Raw genomic sequence first — 26,289 nt, forward strand, 5'->3', positions numbered from 1 at the left:
GAAAAAAAAGAAAGAAAAATTGAAAATATAGGACCACGCATAGAAACCCACGCGAGGATTTAGGACCGCTAGATTTATGATCTAGAGAGAAAGGACCAAATCCGAAGCTGGGGGGTTTAAGGTATCTCATTTTTTTTTTGTTATTTTCAATTTTTCATTCGCTCAAGCGAGGACGTAGGGAGGATAATTAATTTTATTTATCTTTTTAGGGCGCCCAGTCGATCGGGACGGATCCAGACTCCTGGGGCGACGCCGAGCGTCTTCTGGGGACAGACGCAGAAACGATGGCAGGATCTAGCCAATTATTACAAGCGTAATAATCACTCATGGCGGGCTCCCCTCTTCCTAGACGTCTTCCATTCATCCTTTAAACGGCCCAGAAAAGAATTTATCTCCCATGCACCCAGGGGTTTTAAAGGCTCAGTTTTCGGGGTGCACGCGTCTCTTTGATGCTACGTCGCCGTGTAATTTTCTTTTTTCTTTCCCTCGCCCCTGAAGGAAAGAAAAAAAAGAAAGAAAAATTGAAAATATAGGACCACGCATAGAAACCCACGCGAGGATTTAGGACCGCTAGATTTATGATCTAGAGAGGAAGGACCAAATCCGAAGCTGGGGGGTTTAAGGTATCTCATTTTTTTCTGTTATTTTCAATTTTTCATTCGCTCAAGCGAGGACGTAGGGAGGATAATTAATTTTATTTATCTTTTTAGGGCGTCCAAGGGACTCCTGGGTCGGTGCAGCAGGGCGACGCCGAGCGTCTTCTGGGGACAGACGCTGAAACGATGGCAGGACCTAGGCACCGAGGCTCGCTTCTATTTGGTATGCGGACGAGGAGGGACAAACAGAAAATTTCGTTCCCCGGCGGAAGCGAAATTCGGCCGTTTAGAGCCGTTTGCCTGGGGAAGATCAGCATAAAAATCGGGTAGTCGGGCGACGAGGGCCGAAAAATCTGTTCTTTTTAGTCATGCGGCGAACCGGCGCCGCGCATACGGTATTCCGGGTCCGCGGCGTCGTTCCCGTACATTCGTCGGCGTTAACTCCCCCTCCGAGGTGTACACCGGGGGGAGGAATCGGGAATAACCGAGTTATCGAGGTAAGCTTTATGCTCCGAGGTACCAACCGTCCTCTGAAACGATCTACGGACGAGTCTCGAGCACGATGGAAGCGTACCACGCGGAATAAAAGAAACCGATAGTCGGCGCCCAAGGACGACACATCCCGGTGCGCATCGTCGCGACGCTTGTGCACGTCCCCCCGCGCCCCAGGAGATTTAATAGCCGTTTTTCCGTGTCGCGTGTGTACCACGTGGCGCGGGGGGGTGGGGGCGGCGGTGCGCACGCGCGCGGCCCGCGAGGGGGGGACCCCGCGGCCTCGCGAACGCGCCTTCAGTGGGCATCGAGCTCTGGTCGCGCGCGGTTCGTCTTGCGTCGCTCCCCCGTTCGGACGGCACACCACGTGGGCTAAACTCACGTCGCGACGTCGTCTGCGAGACCTCGACCGATCGTCCCACCTCGAATCTCCTCGGTGGAGGCTGACCACCCGAGGCCGTTTCCACTAGGAGAGAGCCTGGGTCGACGGCGGTCCAGGTGGTGGTCCATGAGAGGAGCGACACCGATTCGCCAGGTCGCCACCGAGAGGACCAACGCCGATCAGGGGGATCATCCTCGAGGCCCTCGACCCTTTCACTAGGTATTATGTCGGACCTTTACGTTGGATTTTCGTTTCCCGATAAGTACCGGCGAGGTCGTAACGAGGGATTGGTTAATTGCTCCGGGAAATATGTGAAGGGGAGAATTTGCGGAGGCTCGTTAAGCGCTCCTTGCGGCCTGGAGGCGAGCAATGCGTTACTCGCTCTGCGTTACTTAGCATGACGCCCGGTGCACCGGTAAAATTCCGGAAATTCACTGAATTTGCGGAATTGCTGGCAGTTTCTCAGGGCGGTGTAAGGCGTTCCCGGCGATGATTTACAGTAGTCGAGTTTTTTCTACCGAAAGACGCAGAACCGACGACGGCAGGGCGTTGCGAAATACGTCGTCATCGGGCCCTCGTAATAACCCGCTAAGTACACGTCGCGAGTCAAGGACACGGAATTATCGGCCCGGAGACCGGTGTTTACGTTTTCGAGCCTCTTCAAAGGCGTTCCTTTGACGACGGGAGAGCGTAGAAAAAGGAAAAAGGAAGTATGCATGGAAGTTACGTAGGAGGGCGGCCACGAGAGGGGACGCTGACCTAGGGATTCCTCGTGGCCTCAACGCGGAATAGAACTCCAACCTGGCGAATTAAGGGGATGTGAATGTGGCATCCGAAAGCTCAATCGTTCATATAACTTTTTCACGAACTGGGTGTCCCAAATCATTTCATACTTTAAAACGTGAATATGGAGACCTTAAGGTAGGTCCTGGAACTCGGAAAATTTCATTTTTTATAAACTATTTTTAAAATACCTATAAACAAATTTGAAGAGAATTGAAATCTCATGAGTTCCAGGACCTTTCTTATAGTCTCCCTGTTCACGTTGTAAAGCGTCAAGCTATTCGATAAACCGAGTTGGGAGAAAAGTTTAATAAACAAAACCTCTTCGATGCCACTTTTCCATCACCTTAAGGGGATGTGAAAGTGGCATCCGAAAGCTCAATCGTTCATAAAACTTTTTCACGAACTGGGTGTCTCAATTCGTTTCATACTTTAAAACGTGAATTTGTAAACCCTAAGGTAGGTCCTGGAACTCGCGAGATTTCATATTTTATAAAAGTACTTTTAAAATTCCTATAAACAAATATGAAAAGAATTGAAATTTCACGAGTTCCAGGACCTTCTTTATAGTCTCCGTATTCACGTTGTAAAGCTTCAAGCTATTAGGTAAACCGAGTTGGGAAAAAAGTTTTATAAACAAAGCCTCTTCTACGCCACTTTTCCATCACCTTAACCGCCGTCTATTCGGATGCATCTGGGTCCGCGTTTACGCGCAATTTCGAGGCCGTTTTCGGAAATTCGAGGAGGCGAGCCAGGTCGCGTCCCTACCCGGACGGAACGGGCCTCGTCCCTCTCGTCGGCGATGAATTATGCAGGGGTTTCGTATTCTCGGCTAAACGTATTAAGAAAATGTTTTATTCATTGCCGCCGATAAGCCGAGATAAGTCCCGGGATCGGGTGCGAGCCAGGTCCGCGGTGGTACGGGGATACAGGTAATATTTAATAACAAATTGGGAGCCCCGGAGGAATCCTCCGGTCGCGTGCGAGAGATCGCGTGATTGTTAAATCCTCGTAATATCGGCCCCTTATCGATTGTTAACGAACCACGAAATCGGTCCCTTTGGTTTTAAACTAATTATCCGCCGGGGTAGTCGACGTTTAAATGATCGGTAAATACCCGTNCAGTTCGGAGAAAAGTTTTATAAATATTTTCATATAAATTTATATAACGAGCCTTTCGTATCACTTAAAGGGGGGCCTTTGAATTGGTTGGATCTTTAACGAGGGCCTCGTTTATTTAATTCCAGGGCGTGCGGTGCGACTCCGTCGCCGACCTTCCGCAACGTAGAAGAGAGGAGGATCCACTTCGCGCGGTCGCGGCCGACGCGGATGGCGAGCACTCGAAAATAGGCGACTCCACGCCCGAAGTTCTAATTCGAGAGGGGCACGGATTTGCGAGTGCACGACCGAGGCGAGACTCGTGTACCACCCTCCGCTACGATCTGCGAAAACGAGGTAAAGCCGGCTAGAGTTTGGCGCGTTCCTTGCGTCTTTGGGTTTTCGGGTCCCCGGATGTGCGGTCCTCCATCCGGGATAGAATCCCGGATGGCTCCTCCACCGCGACGTTTCTACTCCCCTGGATGCAATTCCGCGACGTATCCATGCATTCCGTCCCGGGATGGATTTTTATTTACCGGAAGTGCCCTCCGCCCTCCACCCGGTAACCCCGTGGACATTGCAGAGGTAAAGAAGCAAATGGAAGGGAAAAAAAAGAAAGAAAGAATGAAAAAGAGGAGGACCTCCCGGAAATAGGAGGGGAGATCGTCTTTCGACTCTTTCAACCTTAGCTCCCTCTGTTAGCCGGGGAGAGGGGAGCGGGGAAATAAAAAATGGGAAAAAGGGAGGAAAGAGGAGAGGAGGGAAAGATTGAAACAACCGAGGGATCTCCCGAGGAATATCGAGTCAGCCGGGCCGCCAGAGGGAAAGATTGAATTCGGGGGCGGAAGTTAGGCCGAGTTGGGGCCGAGTTCGGGGGAGTTTGGCCCCGCCGGCTTCCGGGGAGACTTCCGGTACGTGCGTTACCCTTCGCGGCGACTTTCCGCCCGAACTTTCCTCGCCCGCGTTGCGGCCCCCTCGATCTCTCTTCTACTGTCCGCGATTTTTCCCGATTGGCCCCGGGAATCGGGAAAGCCGATTCCTCCACTTCCTCTTTCTCCTTGCCATTTATTTCTGTACCCTCGCAATTATCTCGCGAGTGCCCGTAGTCGAGGCTCCCGGTAAAAAAGGACGAGAGGTGGGCCAATTTGCCCCGGGATTGCCCCACCAGGAGCCGAAGACCCTCTCCTTCCTGTATTCTTCCGCCTTTCTCTTTAAATCCCCTTCGAAAAGTTTTCGGGGCATTTTCAATCGGCACGGGGGTGGGCCTTGAATGACGGCCCCGAGGGCTCGGTTCGATCGCTTTTTTTTTTTTTCGACTTCGGGGGACCCGAAGAAGACCAGGCTCCGTTTCAAAGGCAGCGGAGGGACCGATGCCCTTCCTCGTCTCTCCCTCCTCTTGGATGCACAGTCGACCGGCCGCTTTTTCCCGTAACTTTTGTCAATGTAAACGGGCCACTTCTCGTATCGGACCTCGACTCGCGAGAACTTCTACCTCTCTCTGCTGGGGGGCATAAAAGGCGATCCGATTGAACGTCTCGAATGGCCTCTTGAAAGGACCTCCGCCGTTTCCGGCTCCCTCGATCTCTCCATCCCTTAGATCCGCTCGCTCCATTATTTTTCCATTTTTTTTTTCTTCTTCCTCCTTTCCCGGCGAATTTGCGTTCGAGCGCAATTACTTTGCGTCACTATTGGCATGTCGAGATTCGGAACGGGTCGGCGTCTCTCTTGTCTCCAACCGGCGGACAACCAGGGAGGGAATAAATTCTAGCCGACTTGTAAATGGGCTTTGACGCATGTAAACTACGCGGGGCGCGGGTCTCGCATGCAAATTAAGGTGAAGTGAAACACGCCGAGGAACTTGATCGACGTTGATAAAGATGATTTTTATAAATGCCTACGTTGCCGACTTTGGTTTTTATATTGACAGCTGTGTCGAATTATATTGGGTATTGTACCAAATGGCATGATCCACCTGTCGTTTTCGTACGATAAATATCAAGAAATCCTCTGGATTCATGCTTTATGGGGCCCTAATTGACTGCAGAGGGACCCCCTGCGCCATCTGTGATTTCCAGGTCGATTAAATTTTCACTCCGAGACCTCGTATTCCCATCGTTTTGGCATAGAAGCGCATACAACACTTTTTTTTCCCTTTATCCCGTTCAAATGCGAGTTTATCGATTACCAGAGTGTTCTAAATTGTTGTAAAATTATCCTGACCCTTTCGATTCTCATATCAGAGCCTTCGATAATTGTATTTCGAACGAAATATGAGAGCTCGACGCCATTTTGGTTCTGGTATGAAGTGAGTTGAAAAATTAAAAAAAAATTCAAATTCTCAATGTGCCAGGACAATTCTTAGATGACGCCAATTTTGTTTTTGGTCTGAGCTGAGTTAAAAAATTCTTTTAAAAAATCCAAATTTTCAATGTGTCAGGACAATTCTTAGATGACGTCAATTTTGTTTCTGGTCTGAGCTGAGTTAACAAATTCTTTTAAAAAATCCAAATTTTCAATGTGTCAGGACAATTCTTAGATGACGCCAATTTTGTTTCTGGTCTGAGTTGAGTTAAAAAATTCTTTTAAAAAATCCAAATTTTCAATGTGTCAGGAAAATTCTTAGATAATCAGGATGTGTCAAAGTTTCAGACAGTTTGATCCAATACCCTTAAAAAAAAGTGTTGTATTCGAATCGACTGATTTGAAGGGGGTTTCACTTCACCTTAACGTATCGCGGGTTACCGCGAGATCCTATCTCGCTTGTCCCTTGCCACGTGGATAACCGATCGGGCCCTAATCGATCCTATTGATTTGATTTTCGCCCTTATCCGTGTTTAACCGGGGACGCCGAAATTCGCTTCCGTTTGTCCGTTTCTTTGATCGCGATCCCGACGCGAGCGTTCCGTCGAGCGGCTCGATTAGCGGATTAATTAATTCCCGGAGGAAACTCGAGAGCACCTGGTCGAGGCACTCCTTTTCCTTGCTCTTTATCGCCCTCCCTCTCTCTCCTCCCTCTATCACTCTCTTTTTAGCCTGGCACTCGAAATTCGCCGCGTCGCTGCCAACGGGCTTCTATTCCTGGGAGATGCCAATTTGGCAGATCCACACCGAGGCCTGACCGAGGATCCTATCGCGGGTCTCCGATCTATCTTCTCGGCTGATAAGCATGTGGACCGCTCCGATAACGCGGACCCCTGTTGCGGAGAGATCGCCCGAAGAAACCGACGACACGGAAAAGCACCGAAATCTCGCCCGTTATCAGAGGATCGCGCGAGGGAGACTCCTCCGGGGGGAGGTCTCTGATAAGGCCTCGATAAGGCCCCTCGTAATTGTTTATTTAGATCCGTCGACAGTGAAAGATTGCTACCGAATTCTCGCATTCGACGATCGAGCCGCTGATTGCGCGTATGCGACCTTATCACCGGTGGGAGGGAGGGAGGTCCTTATCACGACGCGGATAGACCGCGCGTTGGCACCCGAAATGATTGCATAACGAGTGCAACCCGGTCGTTCGATAACGGTGGAGAAATTGATAAATCTCGACAGGGTTGTTCTCACCCCCTGGGGGAACGTCTCGACGTGTAATCGTTTCGAGAGGATCGAAACTAGAAATCGATAGTCAGAGGCGGTTCGTTACGACCGTCGTTATGTTTCATCCGGAATTAAGTCGATAGGTTTCTTTTCTTTCTTTTTCTTTTTTTATTGTTAATTTAGTTTTATCGGAGCCGGGGAACCGCGGCCCGACGGGCGATAAAGCGTTTATCGGCCTCGAGGCCGCGTTAATTAACAAACGAAACGTCCGCGGATAATTGCCACGGGGGATTGCAATCGGCGGGCCGACCTTGAATTAACAATGAATATTTAATCGAGTCGCGCCGACTCGGGACCCGCGGGAATCGGCATTTAATCCCCGAAGAACCCGCGCACCCTCTGATACGTTATCGGCGAGACCCCCCGCGGTGATATCGCCCCCTCGGATACGAGGATATCCGAGACCTCTTGATTGAAACCGATTCGAGATTAACGGAAGGGCGAGGCCTGGTCTGCGGTTTAAAACCCGGAACCGCCGCCTAGGGCCGTTTCCGCGGCGGAACGTCCGCGGCGGAAAGATATCCTCGCTAATGGGACGTGTCTCGTTAAACGAGCCGGCGCTAATTTCCCGCGGATGCGCTCGTTGGGATCCGCCTCGAGAGCCGGTCAAGGTCTCGTCCTCGCTCAGAATGCTCCACTTTTTTCTTTTTCTTTTTCCTTCCCTAACCTTATCACTAGGACGTCTCTTATCACTAGAAGTACCAATCAGCGTCAAAATGACCGGGCTCGGATGGCCCAACCATAGTAAAAAAAAAGAAGAAAAAGAGAGAAAAATGTGCCGGGAATTCTACCGTCAAACGGGGGCTTATCACCTGTCTCGGCTTTCTTATCTCTCTCTTCTTTTTTCTTTTCCTTATTTTTTTTCCCTTCGCTGATTGCACCGAAGGACTCTCTGTTCTTCCTTTCCTCTCCCGGCCTATACTCGATGATAGCGAAAATTCGAACGAGGACGGTTCTATCGGGATAAGCGGAAGGAAGGGAATGGAAAGTCCTGGCTCAGAATGCTCCATTTTTTTTTCTTTTCCCTTCCCTAACCTTATCACTAGGACGTCTCTTATCACTAGAAGTACCAATCAGCGTCAAAATGACCGGGCTCGGAGGGCCCAACCATAGGAAAAAAAAAAAAAAAGAGAGAAAAATGCGCCGGGAATTCTACCGTCAAACGGGGGCTTATCACCTGTCTCGGCTTTCTTATCTCTCTCTATTTGTTTTTCCCTTCGACTCTCTGTTCTTCCTTTCCTCTCCCGGCCTATACTCGATGATCGCGAAAATTCGAGCGAGGACGGTTCTACCGGGATAGGCGGAAGGAAGGGAATGGAAATAAAGGGGGAATAGGAGAGGGCAATTTCACGCGCGGACTGTTTTATATCGGGCCGCGGGAACGGCGATCTCCTCGGCTCTGCGATAACGGTCATACTCCATAAATGCAAGTACCGATCGTCTAATCGCGATCGAGCCTCGATGGCCAGTAAAACGATTCGATCGTCGGACGGCTCCGGATTTTTACCGTTCCCGATTAACAATCGGCCGGATGGATTTGGCCGGAATCTTTCCGCCGCTCCCATTTTTTTCCGCGGTACTCTCTCGTCAGGGGAGGAAAAAGTCTTCGGGTCAGTTTTTCCTGAGGATGGTTCTCTTTTTTTTTTTTTTCTTTTTTACACGGGCACCTCGAGCTGGAGACGCGACGCTATCGACGCGACTCAAAGGCGGCGTTTAATTGCCGCGGCGTTTTCGTACCCGTTCCCGCTCGTTAAACGCGGCGAGTCCGCGCGGAGTGCATTAACGAGGGCCTGATAAGCAGGCGATTCTTCTCGAGGAGGACTGTGACGGAGGGTTCCCGGACGTTGCTTTGACGTTCCTTCCTTCAGTCAGCGAGGTCCCCGCCGAGAGGAGCTCGACCCGCGTGCGGGGAGAATCGCGCGGAGAATCGGCGGACACGGATCGAGAGGACGACCGAGGGAATCGGTGTATATACGAAGGGGCGACGAATCGCCTTTACGTAATCGCGTTTAACGCCGTTGTAATGCAAATCCCGGCGAGTCGGATGCGCGCGGAAATTACGCGAGGCCGGAGTATATTGGATTTCCTCGCGTGCGGATTAATAATGACCGTCCCCGATGAGGGAAATGAGGCTAAAGTTAGACGTGACCACCTGTAGGCAAGGTTGGAGGGGAAACACTCCTTTTCCTGGGATGCGTCTTTATCGTGCATTTGTCCTTTCCCTTCCATTTCTTATCAACGCGCACGACTGCATGTACTTTCTTTTTTTTTTATTCCGTGATTGGATTGCAATGATTAATCGATACCCGATTGGCTCTCGCCCTCTAATCGTCCCGATTCCTCCCTTAGTGGTATCTAATTGCTCCTATCTGTCCTAGACTGCCTGATAAGAGCTCGTCCTCTCCTTATCCTGGAATGCATCCTTATCATACAGTTGTTCTTTCCCTTCCATTTCTTATCAGCGCGCACGACTGCATGTATTTTCTTTTTTTTTTTTCGTGATTGGATTGCAATGATTAATCGATACCCGATTGGCTCTCGCCCTCTAATCGTCCCGATTCCTCCCTTAGTGGTATCTAATCGCTCCTATCTGTCCTAGACTGCCTGATAAGAGCTCGTCCTCTCGACGAATGTGTTCCAGGTCGTGGATCGCCCAAGATGGCGAGCCCCTACTAACCCACGTGGAATTAACAGCGTGTCGACGAGTGGCCCTAACCCTCTTAGACTAACGCGAGATGTGAGAGTGATAGAGAAGTAACCGTCCAGGAGGAGATGCGGAATGACGCGGCGGAGACGCGGATCGCCGGGGACCGCAGCCGGTAAGTCTCACCTAACCTCTAAACCCGTTCCCGGAGGCTTTTTCTCCCACGCTACGCCGCTTTTTCGCACCTGGGAGGACCCGGAGGAGGAACAAAGGGGAAGCCGGGATTTTCACGGCCCTCCTTGTAGAAGTCGTCGACGGTCGCTCCGGAAAATCCCAGCCTCGTGACAGGGAGACCCGCTCTCGCGGTCGGAAATGGCGGAGAGGACGCGCGGTTCCGCTCGGGCGGACCATCCGCCTGGTTACTTATCCGTATCTCTCTCTCTCTCTTTTTTTTTTTATTACCTCTCGTCTTTATATAGAAGGCGCGGAAGGAACGGGATAATCGGTTTTTCTTGGGAGAACAAGCGTTCGGAAATTTTTCCGCCAGTCGGAACGTACGCACGTGTCTGTATACTTGGCGCGAGACTCTACCGAGTCTCCCCATCGGCGGTGGATCTTTCACCGAGACGAAAGGGAAGTTCCTTCGTTTCCTATTTTTAATTTTAATTCCCTTTTTTCTTTTTTAATACTTTCCTCCCTATTAATCGCCGCGGTCTGCTATCCCGGCCCGCGGAGAAATGGGATCCGCGGATTTGTGCAATCGGGCCTCTGTAATCGAGCGGTTTCTTCCGTTGCGCAATGTCTTTGAGGTTATGGCGATTGGCTGTGCCGCAGGGGCCGGCCGGTCTCGAGGAGATGGAAGAAACGCAGGATCGCGGGATGGTGCGCTCGGGTGAAGTATAAAATAGGGGGGAAAGGGGGAGCGGAACGAGGGGGAGGGCGTAAACGCGGCCGATATTCCGCTTTTCCGGGGGTTTTTCCCCGGGCCCTCCCTCCCTAAACCCTCCTCTACCGTTCGCCCTACGACTTTTCGCGGATCGCCGGTCGCCGGGTCGGTAGAGAAAGATGGACGAAAAGAAAAGGGGAAAAAATAAAGAAAAGAAAAAAAGATTGGAGGCAAGGGAAGGGAAAACCGAGTTTAAACGGGAGGCACTCGCGGGATTGCTTCCGCGTTCGCGCTCACCTTTTTCCGCGCCTCTCTTTGGCTCCACCGGGCGGCGCCACCCTCCTTGCCGGTTTCACGGTCATTAACTCGCGCCACTGTACCTACGCGGTGTCCCTCTCTCCCTCTTTCCTTGTCGCGGAGGCCTTTGATTCGATTAATTACTCGTCCTGGTTCCCGGATAGCAGGGAGGAAAGCTGGGAAGCCGACGGAGGAACCGAACGGGGAATAAGGTGGGAAAAAGAGGCTGGGGAAGAGAGGAGGTTAGACACCGGAGAGAGAGACGTCTCTCGAGGGGAACGGCTTTCTCTCGACTCCCCCCCTTCTCCTCCCTCCCCGTTAATTTCCCGCCGTAATCGTCGGAGCCTTCTCGTTTGTTGGTTAACGTCGGGCCGGTCGTTACGCGCGGCAAAAGTAACCGACCGATAATGGAAAAAAGAAAAAAGGGGGAGGAGGGGAGATATCTCCCCCTCGTTCTCTCTTGGCGCTCCGACGACGACGTAGAGGGATCCCTCCGAAGGGGGAAACTGAGGAGAGGAGACGAATTCACTGATGGAAATGTGCGTCGCGGAGGCGAAATCTTAGAATCGGATGCACCAAATGGATATGTCAGATTGGGGAATGAAAATTTGGTTTATATCAACAATTGGTTTTACTCCACGACGTGGATTGTTCTTATCAAGAAAGTAATCGTTTCTTGCGAGCGTATACGATTCAGACGACGATATATATTTCTTTCGGTGAACTGATTTGCGTTTTTTTTTCGCGGGTAAAAAAAATTCGTTTATTATCAACAATTGGTTTAACTCCACGACGTGGATTGTTCTTATCAATAAAATAATTGTTTCTTGCGAACGTATATATCAGGCGACCATATATGTTTCTTTCGGTCAACTGATCTTTGTTATTTTTTCTCGGGTAAATAAATTCGTTTATTATCAACAATTGGTTTAACTCGACGACGTGGATTGTTCTTATCAAGAAAGTAATCGTTTCTTGCGAACGTATATATCAGGCGACGATATATGTCTGTCTCGATCAACTGATCTTCGTTTGCGTTTTTTTTTCGCGGGTAAAAAAAATTCGTTTATTATCAACAATTGGTTTAACTCGACGACGTGGATTGTTCTTATCAATAAAATAATTGTTTCTTGCGAACGTATATATCAGGCGACCATATATGTTTCTTTCGGTCAACTGATCTTTGTTATTTTTTCTCGGGTAAATAAATTCGTTTATTATCAACAATTGGTTTAACTCGACGACGTGGATTGTTCTTATCAAGAAAGTAATCGTTTCTTGCGAACGTATATATCAGGCGACGATATATGTCTGTCTCGATCAACTGATCTTCGTTTGTTTTCTTCTCTCTCGAGTAAAGAAAATTCGTTTAAAATCAACAGTTGGTTTATCTCGACGATGTGGACTTTTCTTATCAAAAAGGTAATCGTTTCTTACGGTCATATATATGATTCAGGCGACGATATATATTTTTTCGATCAACTGATCTCTTCGTTTCTTTTTTTTTTTTCTTCTTCTTCTCAACCCTCCCCCTCGTGGCGTCGACGCCCTACCGCGATATTCCGACTCTCTCGAAAGGCGATTAAAAGTTTCCACATTAATTGTGTACACTCTTGCCAGAGATGGGCACCGTGAGCCGCGAGTCGCGCGTCGCCGCGGAGGAGGGAAAACACTTTGCGGCGAGATTTCCCTCCGGGCGGGGAAAAAGTTTGCGGGGCAGGGTCAGTGGGAGAGGGAGGTGGGGGGGGGGGAGAGAGGAAGGGGGGAAATAAGAGGTGCGATAAAGAGGAGCGAGTTCCGCGAGAGCTCTTCTCCAATTCCATCCGAAACCGCGAACGAGCGTGCTCGGTCGAAGCGGAAAGCGCGTGCGAACGCTTCTTTCCGCTTGCGTACAGTCGCGCTCGTTAATACTTGTTTAAGGTGGGACGAAAAGGGCCATTCTATTAATCGAAACGTGGAAAATATAAAACTTTTCTCCGTACTGGGTGCACATAAGAGAATAATTTGATATCACTAAGGTCTCAACGAAGGTCTTGAAACTCGGGAAATTTCATGTTTCGAGGGAAAAGGATTTTTTTTTATTCACGTCCGTTTTTTTTTTATTCACGTGAAGTTCGAGGTTATTCGGTGCACCCGGTTTGGAGGAAAGTCTGACATTTTCAGATTTTGGGGTGTAGGACTGTTTCGTGAATTCGGAGCAACTTCGACATATGGGCGAAATTCGTATGACCGTGCAGGCGATATTGGACCAAACGTCGGGCGCCTTTAGGCGCTCTTAGTAGCCTAAGGGGTAAGGTATCGTTCCTGGGGTACAGTGGGGCGCGTTAAGGGGCCCCTTTTTCTTATATTCTTTTCCAGCCGGCTTCCCGTTATCTCATTTTATTCCCTCCAATTATTGACCATGCCTCGCAAGAAATCTTTGACATCTCCGGCGAGAGGACGGTTTACGGTTGTCTCTTCCAGTTCGCGCCGAATGGATTTTCCCATTTTATTATCCCGCCCGTACCAGCGACGAGTACCGGTGCCCAGGGGAGCGTTGCATAATGGCGGCCCCGATTCCCGGGTAACTTTTTCTCGCCTCCCGACGCGGGGGGAATTTCTTTGCGGTGAGAATTCCTTCGCGGCGTCCGTCGCGGGAACGGATCCGCCTTTCCGGAGCTGCGGACGCATTCCGAGGGGACTTTGCGCCCGTCCGATCCCCTCGGCGGTCGGCCCTCGAATGGCCCAGCTGATTTCGTCTCCGCCACCCACAGGTGGGGGGCGCGGGACTCGCGATGCGCGCGCATCCCCTCTGCTGACGATGGACCGTCATTACGCGCGCGGCCTCGCGGCCGGAATGCACGCGCATTCGCCGAGGGTGCATCCTTCCTGGGACCTGGGGTATCACCCTTTGGGGACGATCTCCTGGACTTTACGGAATATCCACACGCGCCTATCTATCGCTTATACGGCGCGATTATGCGTGTTTCTATGTGTATATGTATATGGATATATATGTCGCGGACTTTTTATCTTCGATTTCCTTTTTAATGCCGCGGAAACGAGTTTTCGCCGGGTCTACGGGTCGCGGAGGGCTCTTGCTCGGCTCGTGGGCTCTAACGATTCCCGTGCCGTGAATGGTGATAGAAAGTGGCTTAATTCGGGCACCACGAGCAGCCGTTTCGCGATAACCGGAGTGGCAAAAGCCTCCGACCGCTGATTAACGCCCGGCCCGATTCCTGCTCGACTCGTTTACTAGACTCGAACTCCGGAAAATTCAAGAAATTCAAGAAAGTCCAGAAATTTTCTGGGATATCCAGCCAACCTCGATTTCGGCCCGCGTCGTCTGTATTTTTACAGTCTTTCCTCTATTTCTTATTTTTCCCTTTTTATTTATTTCGTGATAAGCAAAGTGACAAAGCCTCCGTTCGCCGATTAACGCCCGGCCCTGTTCCGGCTCGACTCGAACTCCGGAAAATTCAAGAAATTCAAGAAATTTTCCGGGAAATCCATCTAGCCTCGATTTCGGCCCGCGACGTTTGCATTTTTCGAGTCTTTCTTCACTTTCATTTTTTTCCCCTTTTAATTCGTTTCGCGATAAGCGAAGTGGCAAAAGCCTCCGCTCGCCGATTAACGCCCGGCCCAGTTCCGGCTCGACTCGAACTCCGGAAAATTCAAGAAATTCAAGAAATTTTCCGGGAAATCCATCTACCTTCGATTTCGGCCCGCGTCGTTTGTATTTTTCGAGTCTTTCCTCCGTTTCTGTTTTTTTCAGCCAAAGGTACGATATCTTTTCCCTGGGGCGCAGAAACGTCAGTTTTCGGCGCCTCGGTCCGGTTTCTCGATTTTTCCTATGGTCTCGCGGCGTTCAAGCCCGATTGGTTTTCGGGTCAGTCGTTTAATGAGCGGCCCGTAGAAAGCGGAATTCTTCGACGGCTAGTGTCACCCCGATCCCGTTAAGGGGGTCCGTTTTGCACGGGACGCGGTTCCTGGAGCCGCGGAATCCCGGGGGCCCGGTCGGACGGGGCGGAAACCCTTTTCCGCGTTTCCGCGTTAACCCTTTGTGTATCAACTTTCCAATGTCAAGCAAAATAAATTTTTCTCGGTAATAAAGGAAGCGAAAATAAAATAAAATAAAATAAAAATCGAGAAATTGATTATTCAGATGACATAAGAATTTACGTAAAGTTAGATGAAGAAAGAAACAAAAAAATAACGAATTTACAATTTTAAGTTAAACTTCGAAACCGGTCATTTGTTCGGCCCCGGTATGGTTAGTGTTAATGTCACCTTTGTTTTTTTTTTATTCTTTTCGATTTTTTATTCCTCGTGGGACGACCCGAGATACCTCGCGGAATGACCGCGCGGCGTTCCCGCCTGCTGGTTCCCGGAGGAAAGCGGAATCGGAGGTCGGCCGCTACTCCGGAAAAACGATTCGTCCCGGGCTCTCGACCTTCTCTCTCTCTCTCATTTTGTCGTGTCCGTCTTTCTCCGCTTTTACCGCGACTACGTCGTGTGCCGTTTACGGTACGTGCCGTGCGGACACGGCGAGAGCGTGTCGCTTTCGTTTCGCCGTCGTTCCTCCCCGATTTCTCCGCGCGGAGAGCGAAATTCGTTCTCGAATTCCTCGTAGACGCTTCCGAGGGTACTTTTTCTCATTTTTCTTTCCCCCCCTGGGTTATCCCGCCCTCTTCCGGGGAAGGTGGCGACGGACGCTGTCGAAATATCCCTCTCTCCGTCTCTCCGCGCGGAATATTCTTACGTAGCCGGCCCCTCAAGGAGCGGATCTTTCTTGTCGGCATAGAAAATACCGTCGTTAAAGTAATCTCCTCCTCCTCTCTCTCTTTCTCTATCCCTCTTTCTCCCCGGCGTTGTTCCGCTTCCGTGTAACGAGCGCTGCGGGAAAACGCTTACAGGTGTGTATATATCCTCCGTTTGACCGGAGCCGCCGCAGGAACGATCCGCTTGGAAAGCGCCTCCGGAGGCAAAACGTGTCCCAAATGAAATTTACGTGCCCCCTACCCCTCTTCAGGCGTTTTGCCGCGAAAACGGGGAAAACGGGGAATACGGTCGTAAGCGCCCGCGACCTACGACTGTTTTCCGCGAGTTTCGCCGCGGAAAAGTCGCCGATTTACGACGGCCCCCGTTTAATTGCCGCGGACGGATCGCGGAACTCTAAGGATGACGCACGCCCCTACTGGAATTAGTCCGTCGACGTTTGTATCTCTCGCCGCCACCTGGAGGACCCACCCCAAGACGTCCTGTCCCCTCAGGAAGAAGACTAAGAGGATCTTATTGCGGCCCGAAAGCTCGGGATCATAAATATATATATACCAAAAAGTCGAAATATTTATAGAACTTTTTTTTTTAAACTCAATACCGAATTATTTGAAACCTTTGCACTTGAGTACGGAGGTCCTGAGGAAGGTCTTGACACTCGGTGAAATTTCCATTATCGAAAAGAATTATTATTTTTTTTTTTCTATCTTGTCCGGGAGAGGTACAATTTTTTTTCTTGGTTTTAATTGAGTTTGGAGATGTTTTATAAATGTTTAGAATTTTTGGTACATATATGAGACTTTGTTAAAAGCTTAAATTTATGTAGCGTCCTGGAGGATCTAATGGGTATAAGAGGTCGGTTCCAGAGTTCGGTTTCGAAAAGAATTATTATTTTTTTTTTGATCTTGTCTTGGAGAGGTACAATTTTTTTCTTGGTTTTAATTGAGTTTGGAGATGTTTTATAAATGTTTAGAATTTTTTGTACATATATGAGACTTTGTTAAGGGCTTAAATTTATGTAGCGTCCTGGAGGATCTAATGGGTATAAGAGGTCGGTTCCAGAGTTCGGTACCCCGACGTATGGAAAAATTCGCATGGGGAGGGAGAGAGGGGGGAACGAAAAGGTCGTAAACTGCGGAAACCGCGGCAAAATGGATCGCCGCGTGTCGCGATCCTCGCGGAAAGGCCGCGCCAGCGAGAAGGGGTAAGGGAGTTTGTTAAACTTGGCTTTCAGGGATGAGACTTACGGCTTCCCCCGAGTTCACCTCCCCTCCGGAAGCGAGGAGGGGGTTCGATCGAGCCGGTGCGTCTATTCCGCCTTGCGGCTTCCCCGGCGCCCTTGACTTTCCGCCTTGACTCCCGTCGGGCCTCGGTAGTCCGCAAAGAATGTCCGCAGAGCGGACGATATCGGGAGGACGAAGCAGGAGGTAGACAGATAAAAAGAGAGGCGAGAGGAGTCCTGCGTAACGCGTCTCGTCTGCGGAAGGTTTCTACTTTCCGCTGTCTTTCTTTTTTTTTTATCTTTTCCTGCCGATGGCTTTTTTCTCTCTTTTTTTTTGACCTCCGTCGCGCGTTTCTTTTCCGCTTTGCGTGCTCGCCGCGGCCGATTACGCCGGTCGTTGTTCGCGTCGCCCGTCGTTTCCCGGCGCGCTCCAATTTCGCTGGCGGTTTCGCACCGTCGGGCCCTCCTCTCTATTTCCTTTTTTTTTTCTTTCCCCACCTTTCTTTCTTTCCTTCCTTTATTTTCCGCCTCGGCGAATTACCAATCGCACGGCTCTAAATATACGCCTTATCGGCCGGGGGGAGATAGCGCTCCTCGTGCGGGTCCTAGCTAATCTGCCCGGGCGACGGTTTCGCGTTATCGCCTCCCGGTCGGGCGTGCAATTATCAGGACACCCTCCACCTAGAAGAGGGCCTCCGAAACGTCAGACTTTTTGCCTCGCCGACCGCGGAATGTGTATTCCCCGCCTCGGGTTTAATCGACCCGCTTCGATTCCGCTCTGTTCCCCTCGGATCGGCCGATTTAACGCGGAGCAACCCGACGGGGGGAAAAAGAACCGCCGCGCGGAAGTTACGCGCGGGAAACTCCCCGGCGGACGATTGCCGCGTGAAATTTTCCGGAGTTTCGAGGTGCGACCGACGGAACTATGCGGAATAATCGCGGGATTTCGGCCCGCGGACGTTTCTGCACTCGCGTTGGCAACTAATTCATGGGTGCGGGTTATTTCGACCGCGTGCGGCACGTCTTTCCGGTGCGGATGGGTAATGGGCGCGGAGGCTCCTATAATGAGGGAGAATGTGCTCCGGAAGTTTCCGCACCAGGGGGTCCGATCGGATTGAATTAATCGGAACTATCGCCAGGAGGAAGGGCCACCCGGGGCTCGAGGTGGACGCGCCGAGGTTCTTTCCGCGGGCGGAGGCCTCGCGGCCGTTCCAAATTTCTCGCATCTCGCGGATTCTTGGCAGGAGATTCCGCTCGCCCGAAATAGGGCCCGGGGTCGACCTTAACGCGGAAGAAACGCAACCTCGTCCCGGTAATTTCCTATACCCGGTCGACATGTCGGGTGTTACCCCCTTGTCTTCTTATTTTTATTTTCTTTTTTTTTTACTTCTTTCCCCCCCGATTTAAGTCACGCGTTTCCGGAGGGAAAGGGAGAGAGAGAGAGAGAGAGAAACGCGAGGAGGCGAAACGCGGTCTCGGCCGAGCGGTCTCGCGGTCGTAAAAGTGGGAGAAAATGGGAAGAAAGTGAAGTGGGGAGGCGGGAAAAAAAAGCGGGAGAGAGAGAAGAAAGAAGGAAGGAAGGAAAGAAAAAAAAGAGAGAAACGCTCGTGGACTTTTCTCGGCAAATTGGCCGGTCGCGGGTCGCGCCCCTTCCGGAAGTTCCGCGGGGAAACGGCCGCTTTCGGCGACACCGCGGCGACCCGTGTCTTCGACCTCGTTCGGGTTCGACTGTCGTTGTTCCGCGAACAATTCTCGATTACCCGGGACGATCTCGCTTTGGCCATTAAACCCGGAAAATCGAGCGGAAAGAGGCGACCGCAAGAATTGGCCGCGCCCTCGATTGCCCCAAAGCGTGCGGCCTGGACGCGGATTTTTCTCAGTGTCCGCCGATTAATCCCGCGGCCTTGACCCTGGCCTTGGTCTCGAGATCCTGAACCTAGGTCAGGGCCTCCTCTCGACGATAATGTCCGACGGAATTCCCTAGGGGAAAAAAAAAAAAAGAAAGAGTCGTTTAGCCGGAACTCCCCCAGGAAAAAGGAAGGGCGAGAGGTCCAACCGCAGCCGTGGGGTCCCCCTTTTGTTCCCGCTCTTTCTCCGGGATCGTCGTCTCTCGCGGGTTAGACCTCTTTTCTCGCTTTCCTTTTGTTTCTTTCCGGGATCCGGGTTAAATCTCCGCGCCCTGGCCCGCGCTGCACCAGCGGTGGCGGATTCGGTCCGGGAACGAGGAACCGTTCCTCTTGGTGCCGGGTGCCATTGAGGGGGAATTTTCGTCACGGGGCCAATCCCTGGGACGAATCTCTCCTCTTGCTCCCTCTCCCTCTTTCTCTCTCCTTCGTTTTTCCGGCCCCTTTCTCTCGCCCCGTAGAAAGGCTTCCCGATTCGCGACGTTCCGGGGACGGGTCGCCGAGTCCTCCTTTGTCCGGACCCTCGTTTTTCCTCCCCCGGGTAGACAGGATGCACTTTTTGCGCGGGGAAGGATCGTAAAACGGGAAATAATGACATGTCGCGGCTGATATCCCACTTTTATTTATCTATTTGTTTATTTTCCTTTCTTCCCCCCGGGGAGGTGAAAGGCTCGAGGGAAAGCTCGCCCGGGAGGTCCTGGAAAATCCAGGCATGTCTTGGCAATTTCCCTCCTTTCCTGACTTTCCCCTCTTAGAGACCCGTGGAGTCCTCCAGGAGTCGAGGAGAGTCGAAGAGCCCGCGAGAGCGAGATCCTGACACGTGGAAATCGGGACCGAGGGAGGAGACCTTTAAACCTTCGGGAATCCTCCGGTCGGGGAATCGCCTCGCAATTTTCCTCATTTTCTTCCCCCCGAGGAGCTCGTGCCGCATCGGGCGACCCTCCGGACGTCTTAATCCTCGCGGCCACGTCGATTTAAGCACCGCGGGCGTAAACGAGTTCGATCCCTCCGGTCCGGTATGCCGGGAACGTACTCCGGATTAGCGGCGTCCTCTTCTTTCTCGCCCTCGGGTGCATCCAGCCTCTCTCTCCCTCTCTCTTTACCGCGGTCGTAAGGTTAAGGCGACGGCGCGGATTAGGTGGCCGGCCGAAAAAAAGTCCAGGCCCGATCGACCGTCTATCGTGATTTCCTGCAACTACTCACTTCCCCGGGAAGTGGGAGCACTTCCTGGGGAATCCGTCCTTATTGGACGAGTATCGCGCGTCGTACCCCCCGCGACGTGTCGGGAGGTAAGAGGCGATTCCTCGGGAGGCGTCGGTGGCGTCGGGACGTGCCTCGACAACGGAGTCTCCCGATTTACCGGAGTCTCCCCGGACAGGGCAGATTGCGCCGCGAGGTGGATATCCCCGCGATTAGGATCACTCCTGTCACCGGGTGGATCGCCCGAGCCAATCACGAGGGGGATCAAGGGCCGCCCAGGTGGAGTGGCTAATATCTCGAGGGGACATCTCGTCTCCGGCGAGGATCAGCCGATTAGGCCCCTTGATCCCCCGGGGGTGTTCGACTCCCCTGGAAGTCGTTCCCGACGATCGCTTCTGGCAGCCTCCGGACGAGCCGAGAGACCCGGGATATGAAAAAAAGGGTTGAAGGGAATATATGCGCGGACTCCGGGGGAATTTTTTTTTCTTTTTCTTTTTCTTTTCTTTAAGGACTCCTTAGGGGGAGGATCGTTCTCTACTTTATTATTGGGGATCCCCCGCGAGGAATTTCAATGCCCGAGGAGATGCCGCGGGGTCCTCGGATCTTTCATCCCTCGGTGAATTTTTTCCTTCCCGCTCTTTCGATTTTTATCCTCTCCTCTTCTTTTTCCTTTTACTTCCTCGGCTCGACTTTCACGTGGGCGACATCAGTTCCTTCGCGGGCGCGAGAGGGGGATTTTTTATTTTCCGTCACGCCGAGGAAACGGATTCCCCCGGCGGGACGCGAGAAGGATGCCGGAGATGACGGGAGAAGGGACGCTTCTCGCCGCGAGTCCTTAGGCCGCGGTTTCCGCGTCCGGGGTGCCCGCTGGAGGGAAATCCTCCCGATGAAAGTTGTTCCCCGGACCACGGGGAAGATGTTTCCTCCGGGGCTTTTTCCCGTGTCGCGGGTATTTAAGCCCGAGGAGGGGGGTTTTTGCCGAGGCTCCGTGAGAATCGCCCCAGAAGAGCGACCGACTCGGTCGCGCAACCCCTGGGGGCGGTCTCCTCGTGGCCGGCCTTTATGCCCGACTTTTCGCGATAACCATAATGGCCACTTTTGCGAGGCGATGCGTGCCATTTAACCGCCGGTCTATTTCGCAGGCGCGGGATATATTCCGCGGTTAATTTCTCAGAGTATCCGGTTAAAGGACAGGGGAGGCGGAAAAGGGATAGGGTCTCTTGGTCGCGAGGGAATGAAACACGGAATTCGACATCTAGGTGGATTTATTCGGCCCGGTCGCGTTTGTAGCTCCTCTCGTTGACTGCCAGGGTCGCGATGCCCTCTCGGAGACTCAGAACAATCTCCTCTGCTGGGGTACGTCGGGTACCTGGTCCAGTCGGAAGAGAGGCAAGCGGTGGCGTCTTCGCAGGAGGCGACGAGCCAGCGGGATCCTCCATATCGCCGGAAATATCGGATCCAGGACGGAAGTCGGTACCAGAAGCTGGGGGGCAGCGGGTTCAATAGGTCGCAGGTTCAGGAACGCCGTGAAGAGGATCGCGGCGAAGACCATTGGCAATTTCGACATGGCCAGACGTCCTTGGAAGTTAATTTCTGAAGATGTTCCTTTTTTTCCCTTTTTTTTTTTTCACCTCGTTACGTGGGACTTCACCGGGGAATTGACTTTGAACGAAGATCTACTTATCCTTTTACGAAGCTAGCTGTCGGCGGCGATTGGTCCTGGGGACCGATCGGCGAGTCCTGAGGGATCCCTTCCTCGGGGTTAGTTGTAGGTGGGCGAGTTGACGTTCGTGTCGACCTTCAGGACAGGCGGGGGACCGTCCTGGATCCTCTTGATGACGGACGAGAGGACGCCCGAGTACGGTCGTGGCGTAGTAGTCGTGGGTGGAGGTGGTGGAGGTGGTGGAGGTGGTGGAGGAGGCGAAGGTGGCGAAGGTGGCGGAGGTGGCGGAGGTAACCGATACGACGGTGGCGGAGGTGGCGGATACGACGGTGGCGGAGGTAGCCGATACGACGGTAGCGGAGGTGGCGTTGCTAGCTGATACGACGGTGGCGGAGGTAGCTGATACGACGGTGGCGGAGGTAGCTGATACGACGGTGGCGGAGGTAGCTGATACGACGGTGGCGGAGGTGGCGGTGGGTACAGCGGGTACGAGACGGGACGGTACACCGGGGGTGGTGGGTCGTATCGAGTACCTGGCTCCTCGGGTTTCACCAGGGTGACGGGTACGGTAGCCTCCGAGATGCAGACGACCACGACCAGGAAGACGCCCAGTCCGAACATGGCGCGCTTCTCCATGATGTGTCCCGCAGGTTCTCACCTAATGAGGAGCCCCCCGGCTCGGTCGCTTTTTTAAGCCGCTATCCCGGTGGTAGGGGGCCACGACGGCTGCGAAAGACGCGCTTCCTGGTTAGATTGTCCTACCGGGGAATTAATTCCGCGCCTCGGCCTCGCGATTTACCTCCTCCTTTCCCCCTTTCTTCCGAAAAAGCCGTGCGTGGCCGCGACAATGCTGTCTCGCGCGGAACCTCCGTCCGACAGGAGCGGCCTTATCAGCACGTGCTCGAGACCGGGAATTATCATTAAATAGGGAAAAGCTATCACTGGAGCGTGAGGAGGAATTTTTCCTTTTTTTTTTCCCCGCGACGTATCCAGGCCCGAAAACCCGATCCGCGTCAGGGTATACTCGGTGCGTGATTCTTCCTCCGCCATCTTGGCTCGCCAGGATATCTTCCTAATCGATGAATATTTTTTCATATTTTTTTTTTTCCCCTTATGCGAAATATTCGACGCGTAACTTACAGTGACGCGTGCCCTGACCGCGCGTCTCGCTGACGCCGTGACAGTCGACGCCGCGTTTAAAAAACGCCGTTCTCCGCAGAATCGCGTTACGTAAGCTTCCTCCACTCGAGGAGAGAATTTTTCTCTTTATTTTTTTCTTTTGCGCAAATTCCTTCGACCCAGATCTACCCACGGTGACCTAGACCGCTGGATTTTTTCTGCTTTCAGGAGGCCCCGAGGAAGATCCTGAGGGTTGACCCTTCCGCGGATCGGGGCTTTCACCAGGAAGACTGAACGGCGCATTCCAGAGGAAAAAAGGTGCAGGACACGGTGACCAGTTTTTCATTTAACTTTTCTAAGGACTCGAGGAGGACCTGCCAGTTCCTATTCCCGGGACGGTTCCCTGTCCCCGCTACCTCGGCGACCAGGAACTCTGGCCGAGGAGGGATGTCCCTCGAGCGGGTCGAAGGACGAAGGTGTGCGTTCCGACCTCCGGACATCCAGAGGTAGCGGCCGTTCGGAGGACTCTATCGTTGGGTATCTGCCATCGGAGGGGTCAGGACGGGAAGTCGGGGTTCCCGGGAGAGATGGTCGCGAGTCAGGCCCAGGACTCGCCGAGGCCAGGAACGAGGGTGGACTCGACGCCCGGGAACGGAGGTCCTTGAGCCAGGGATCGGAGGGAGTCGCCGAGCGAGAGGAGAACGCGTGGGCGGACGACCCGGACCGCCTGAAGGAGGGCGAATCCGAGGAATCATCTCCTGGAAGGTCGGACCTAGAGAGAGGAGGAGAGGGTCGCGGGCTCTACCGGAGGCTAGGAGGCGCCGGACGGTCCCCTCCGGAGCTCGGGTCGGCTCGGGCCCGGGTACGTCGACAGGAGGCCGCGAGGAAGCTCAAGTGCTCGCCGCCGCCGCCGGATGAGACTCCGGTCCAGAGATCATCTTCGCTCGCTTCGATCCCAGATAAGCGCGGGTCACTCGATAAGGCCCATGCCCGGTTTCCCGGGGCGGGGCCGACGCATCGGCCGACTTCGCGGCCGGCCGCGACGCCGACACCACCGGCTGCAGTGAACTGCCGAGTTGCACATTTCGCGGATGCCCGGGACGCGGCCCAGGGTGGGGATGGACGTCGACGGCGGTGCGAGGCCCCGAATCCGCGGATTCGCCAGTTCGACGTAGCGACCGAGACGCTGAGAGGGCCCGTTTACCGGGATGTCCGGGAAGACGCCGAGGAGGCCCCTCGAGGGGGGCCCGACGACCTAGAGGACCTCGACCGCGGCCAGCGGAGAGGACCTTCCCCCGAGAACATCTGCCGACGAGGCGCGACGCGACTTGGACTCGATCCCGGAGGAGAGACCTGGACCACCCTTACCGCGAGTGGAGAACGAGGTCTTCGAGGGCCCCGAGTGGAAGAGGAGGCCCCTCGGAGACTCGAGGAGGGGAGCTCCGTGGACGATAGCGAGGGCGGGGGAGACCGGGAGAGCCCCTCTCAGGTGGGGGTGTTCTCGCTCGGGGCCCGTTGCGGTGGGCCTCCGACCGGAGGAGAGGCCCCTTTCGAGGTTCGTTCCCCGGTCCCGATTTACCCACGACCCTCGGGGGTGGATCGATCCCCCGGGGTCACCGAGGTCCGGGACCTCCGGGTTTCGAGGGGCACCGACTCGTCCCCACTTTTGAGAAGTACCCCCTGTCAGGGGTCCACTTCCAAGGAACTCCCGCGCAGGAAGGACCCTTCCGGCAAGTTCCTCGGGTCCTGTCGCAGGAAGTCGCGGAAGGACCTCGAGATGAAGCTGAAGATCAGGATGGTCAGGATCAGGGAGAGGCTGATCCTGGCCGTGAGCGCCTTCGCCATCCTCTTCACCCTGCTGCTGGTGGTCGACCTGCAGATGGACCTCGGCTACAGCGGTCACCACCTGGTCCCCAGCCACGGCAGGGTCCGGCTGGGCGACGAGCCCGGCCAGGACACCGTCTACAACAACTTCCGCAGGAAGTTCCTGCAGCGGGCCAACGGCAGCCGGGAGACCTCCGGCAGCGAAGCCGCCGGCAGCACCCAGGGTCCCAGGGATCCCGTGGGAACCCCCCCGAGGAAGACCCTGGCCACCGAGAAGCCCGTCCCGCGAGACGATTTCGCCGACCTGATCGAGTTCGTCGTCGGGGGCGACGGGGTCAACGCCGAGGACGGCGTCGTCAGGATCAGCGGGGAGGACCACTCCGACAACCCCACCTTGGGGGAGCTGAAGAAGATCCGGAACCGGTGAGTCGACCTTCCCAGTATCAAAATCGAAATTACGCCCGGTCTTACAAGAGAGAGACCCCCCTCGTTGCTCCCTTCCCCTCCCCCGTCGACCCTTCGACGAGGGGATGAATGCAATTTGCGCGATTTGAATGCAAATCTAATGCAGATTCTCGGGAAAATGGGAGCTTCCGAGAGGACCGGAGGAGTCTCGCGAAAGAGGGTGAGGGGTGTTTTCTCGCCGATTAGCTACTCGAGGGGGATATTGGAATAATATTTGTATCCCCGGCGAGAGTGGGGACTCCGGGATTATTATGCTCCCTCGGCCGATATCGGAAGTCAAGAATCCACGTTTTAAATCGCCGCGGACGAGCTTTGCGACGCCGCTCTCTCCGCGATGAACAAGGCGGCGGAGGTCGCGATAACGATAAGTGGCCAACCGTTATTCAGGGAATTGGCGTAATCGAGGACGCCATCGTGGCCGCCGATCCGGCGAGAGCCTCGCGATAAGCGATAGGACGGTATCTTGACGGCCGCCATCTTGGTCCCCGTTTCCTAAACCGAATGCCGATTACGCGACATAACGAGTAATCGCTCGATGTTAGGTGGAGGCGCGACCGGCCGCCATCTTGGTCCCCGTTTTCGAAACCGAATATGGATTACGCGACATAAATAGTAATCGCTCAAAGGGTGGAGGGATAAATTGCTCGAGGTTAGGTGGAGGCGCGACCGGCCTCCATCTTGGTTCCCGTTTCCTAAACCGAATATTGATTACGCGACATAATCAGTAATCGCTCAAAGGGTGGAGGGATAAATCGCTCGAGGTTAGCCGGAGGCGCGAGCGGCCGCCATCTTGGTCGGGGAAACAGTACGCCGGTTGTTCCGCGCGTGTCGAACGCGCGTTCTTCTCGCGGGCTCCTCGGGGGATGCACCGGCGTCTGGGGAGTACACCATTGTTTCGAGGACACACGAGCTCTCACAATGGCGGTAATGTCCTATTCCAGGGGAATATCCTGAATAGAGGGTAGATAGGGCTCTGCCTCCCTCTCGGTCGCGCGCGCGCGGGCTCCGGAATTATTCAACCGAGCCTCCCGATCGCGCCGCCGAGGGGCGCCCCGGCGTTTCCAAGATGGCGGCGAGGCGCTTAACCCAACCCACAGGGTTTCGGGGAGTTAGGAGCCGAGGAGAGGAGAGGGACCATGACGGGAAATAAGGGGCGAGCGCCGCAGCCATGCCGAGAGTTTGTTGATTCTTCGTCCGTGGCCGGATTCCCCGCGAATTTCCCGCGAATTTCCCGCGAATTTCCCTCGCCGGGGAGAGGACCCTGGTACGTGTCGCGAGTTGCGTTTCAATTTGCGCCCGGGAGGATCGGGGGGGGGGGGGGGGCGTCTTAATTCGCGCGACACTACGGATTTGCGGGGATCTGCA

General features: G+C 53.4%; 2 protein-coding genes across 3 annotated transcripts in view; one reads left to right on the plus strand and one right to left on the minus strand.

Moving 5' to 3' along the window:
• Positions 1 to 1,404: 1,404 nt before the first annotated feature.
• Positions 1,405 to 26,289, plus strand: part of LOC105695099 (extracellular serine/threonine protein CG31145) — a 57,874-nt gene continuing 32,989 nt past the window's right edge. The window contains exons 1-4 of one of the 2 annotated variants that reach the window (XM_023431757.1): positions 1,405 to 1,689; positions 3,501 to 3,708; positions 9,584 to 9,761; positions 22,864 to 24,882. In XM_023431757.1, the coding sequence (XP_023287525.1) occupies positions 24,413 to 24,882 (470 nt within the window). In that variant the 5' untranslated portion in view covers positions 1,405 to 1,689; positions 3,501 to 3,708; positions 9,584 to 9,761; positions 22,864 to 24,412. The remainder of the gene's footprint in view (positions 1,690 to 3,500; positions 3,709 to 9,583; positions 9,762 to 22,863; positions 24,883 to 26,289) is intronic. The other variant, XM_023431763.1, reaches the window with a different exon arrangement.
• LOC105694937 (leucine-rich repeat extensin-like protein 3) lies at positions 21,101 to 22,191 on the minus strand. The gene is made up of 2 exons (XM_023431768.1): positions 21,905 to 22,191; positions 21,101 to 21,871 (listed from the first exon to the last, which is right to left on the minus strand). Exons 1-2 carry the CDS (start codon positions 22,150 to 22,152, stop codon positions 21,616 to 21,618), a joined length of 504 nt encoding a protein of 167 aa, XP_023287536.1. The 5' UTR covers positions 22,153 to 22,191; the 3' UTR covers positions 21,101 to 21,615.

Source organism: Orussus abietinus, unplaced genomic scaffold (assembly GCF_000612105.2).
Source record: "Orussus abietinus isolate OABI.00-Male unplaced genomic scaffold, Oabi_2.0 scaffold35, whole genome shotgun sequence".
NCBI classification, from domain to species: domain Eukaryota; kingdom Metazoa; phylum Arthropoda; class Insecta; order Hymenoptera; family Orussidae; genus Orussus; species Orussus abietinus.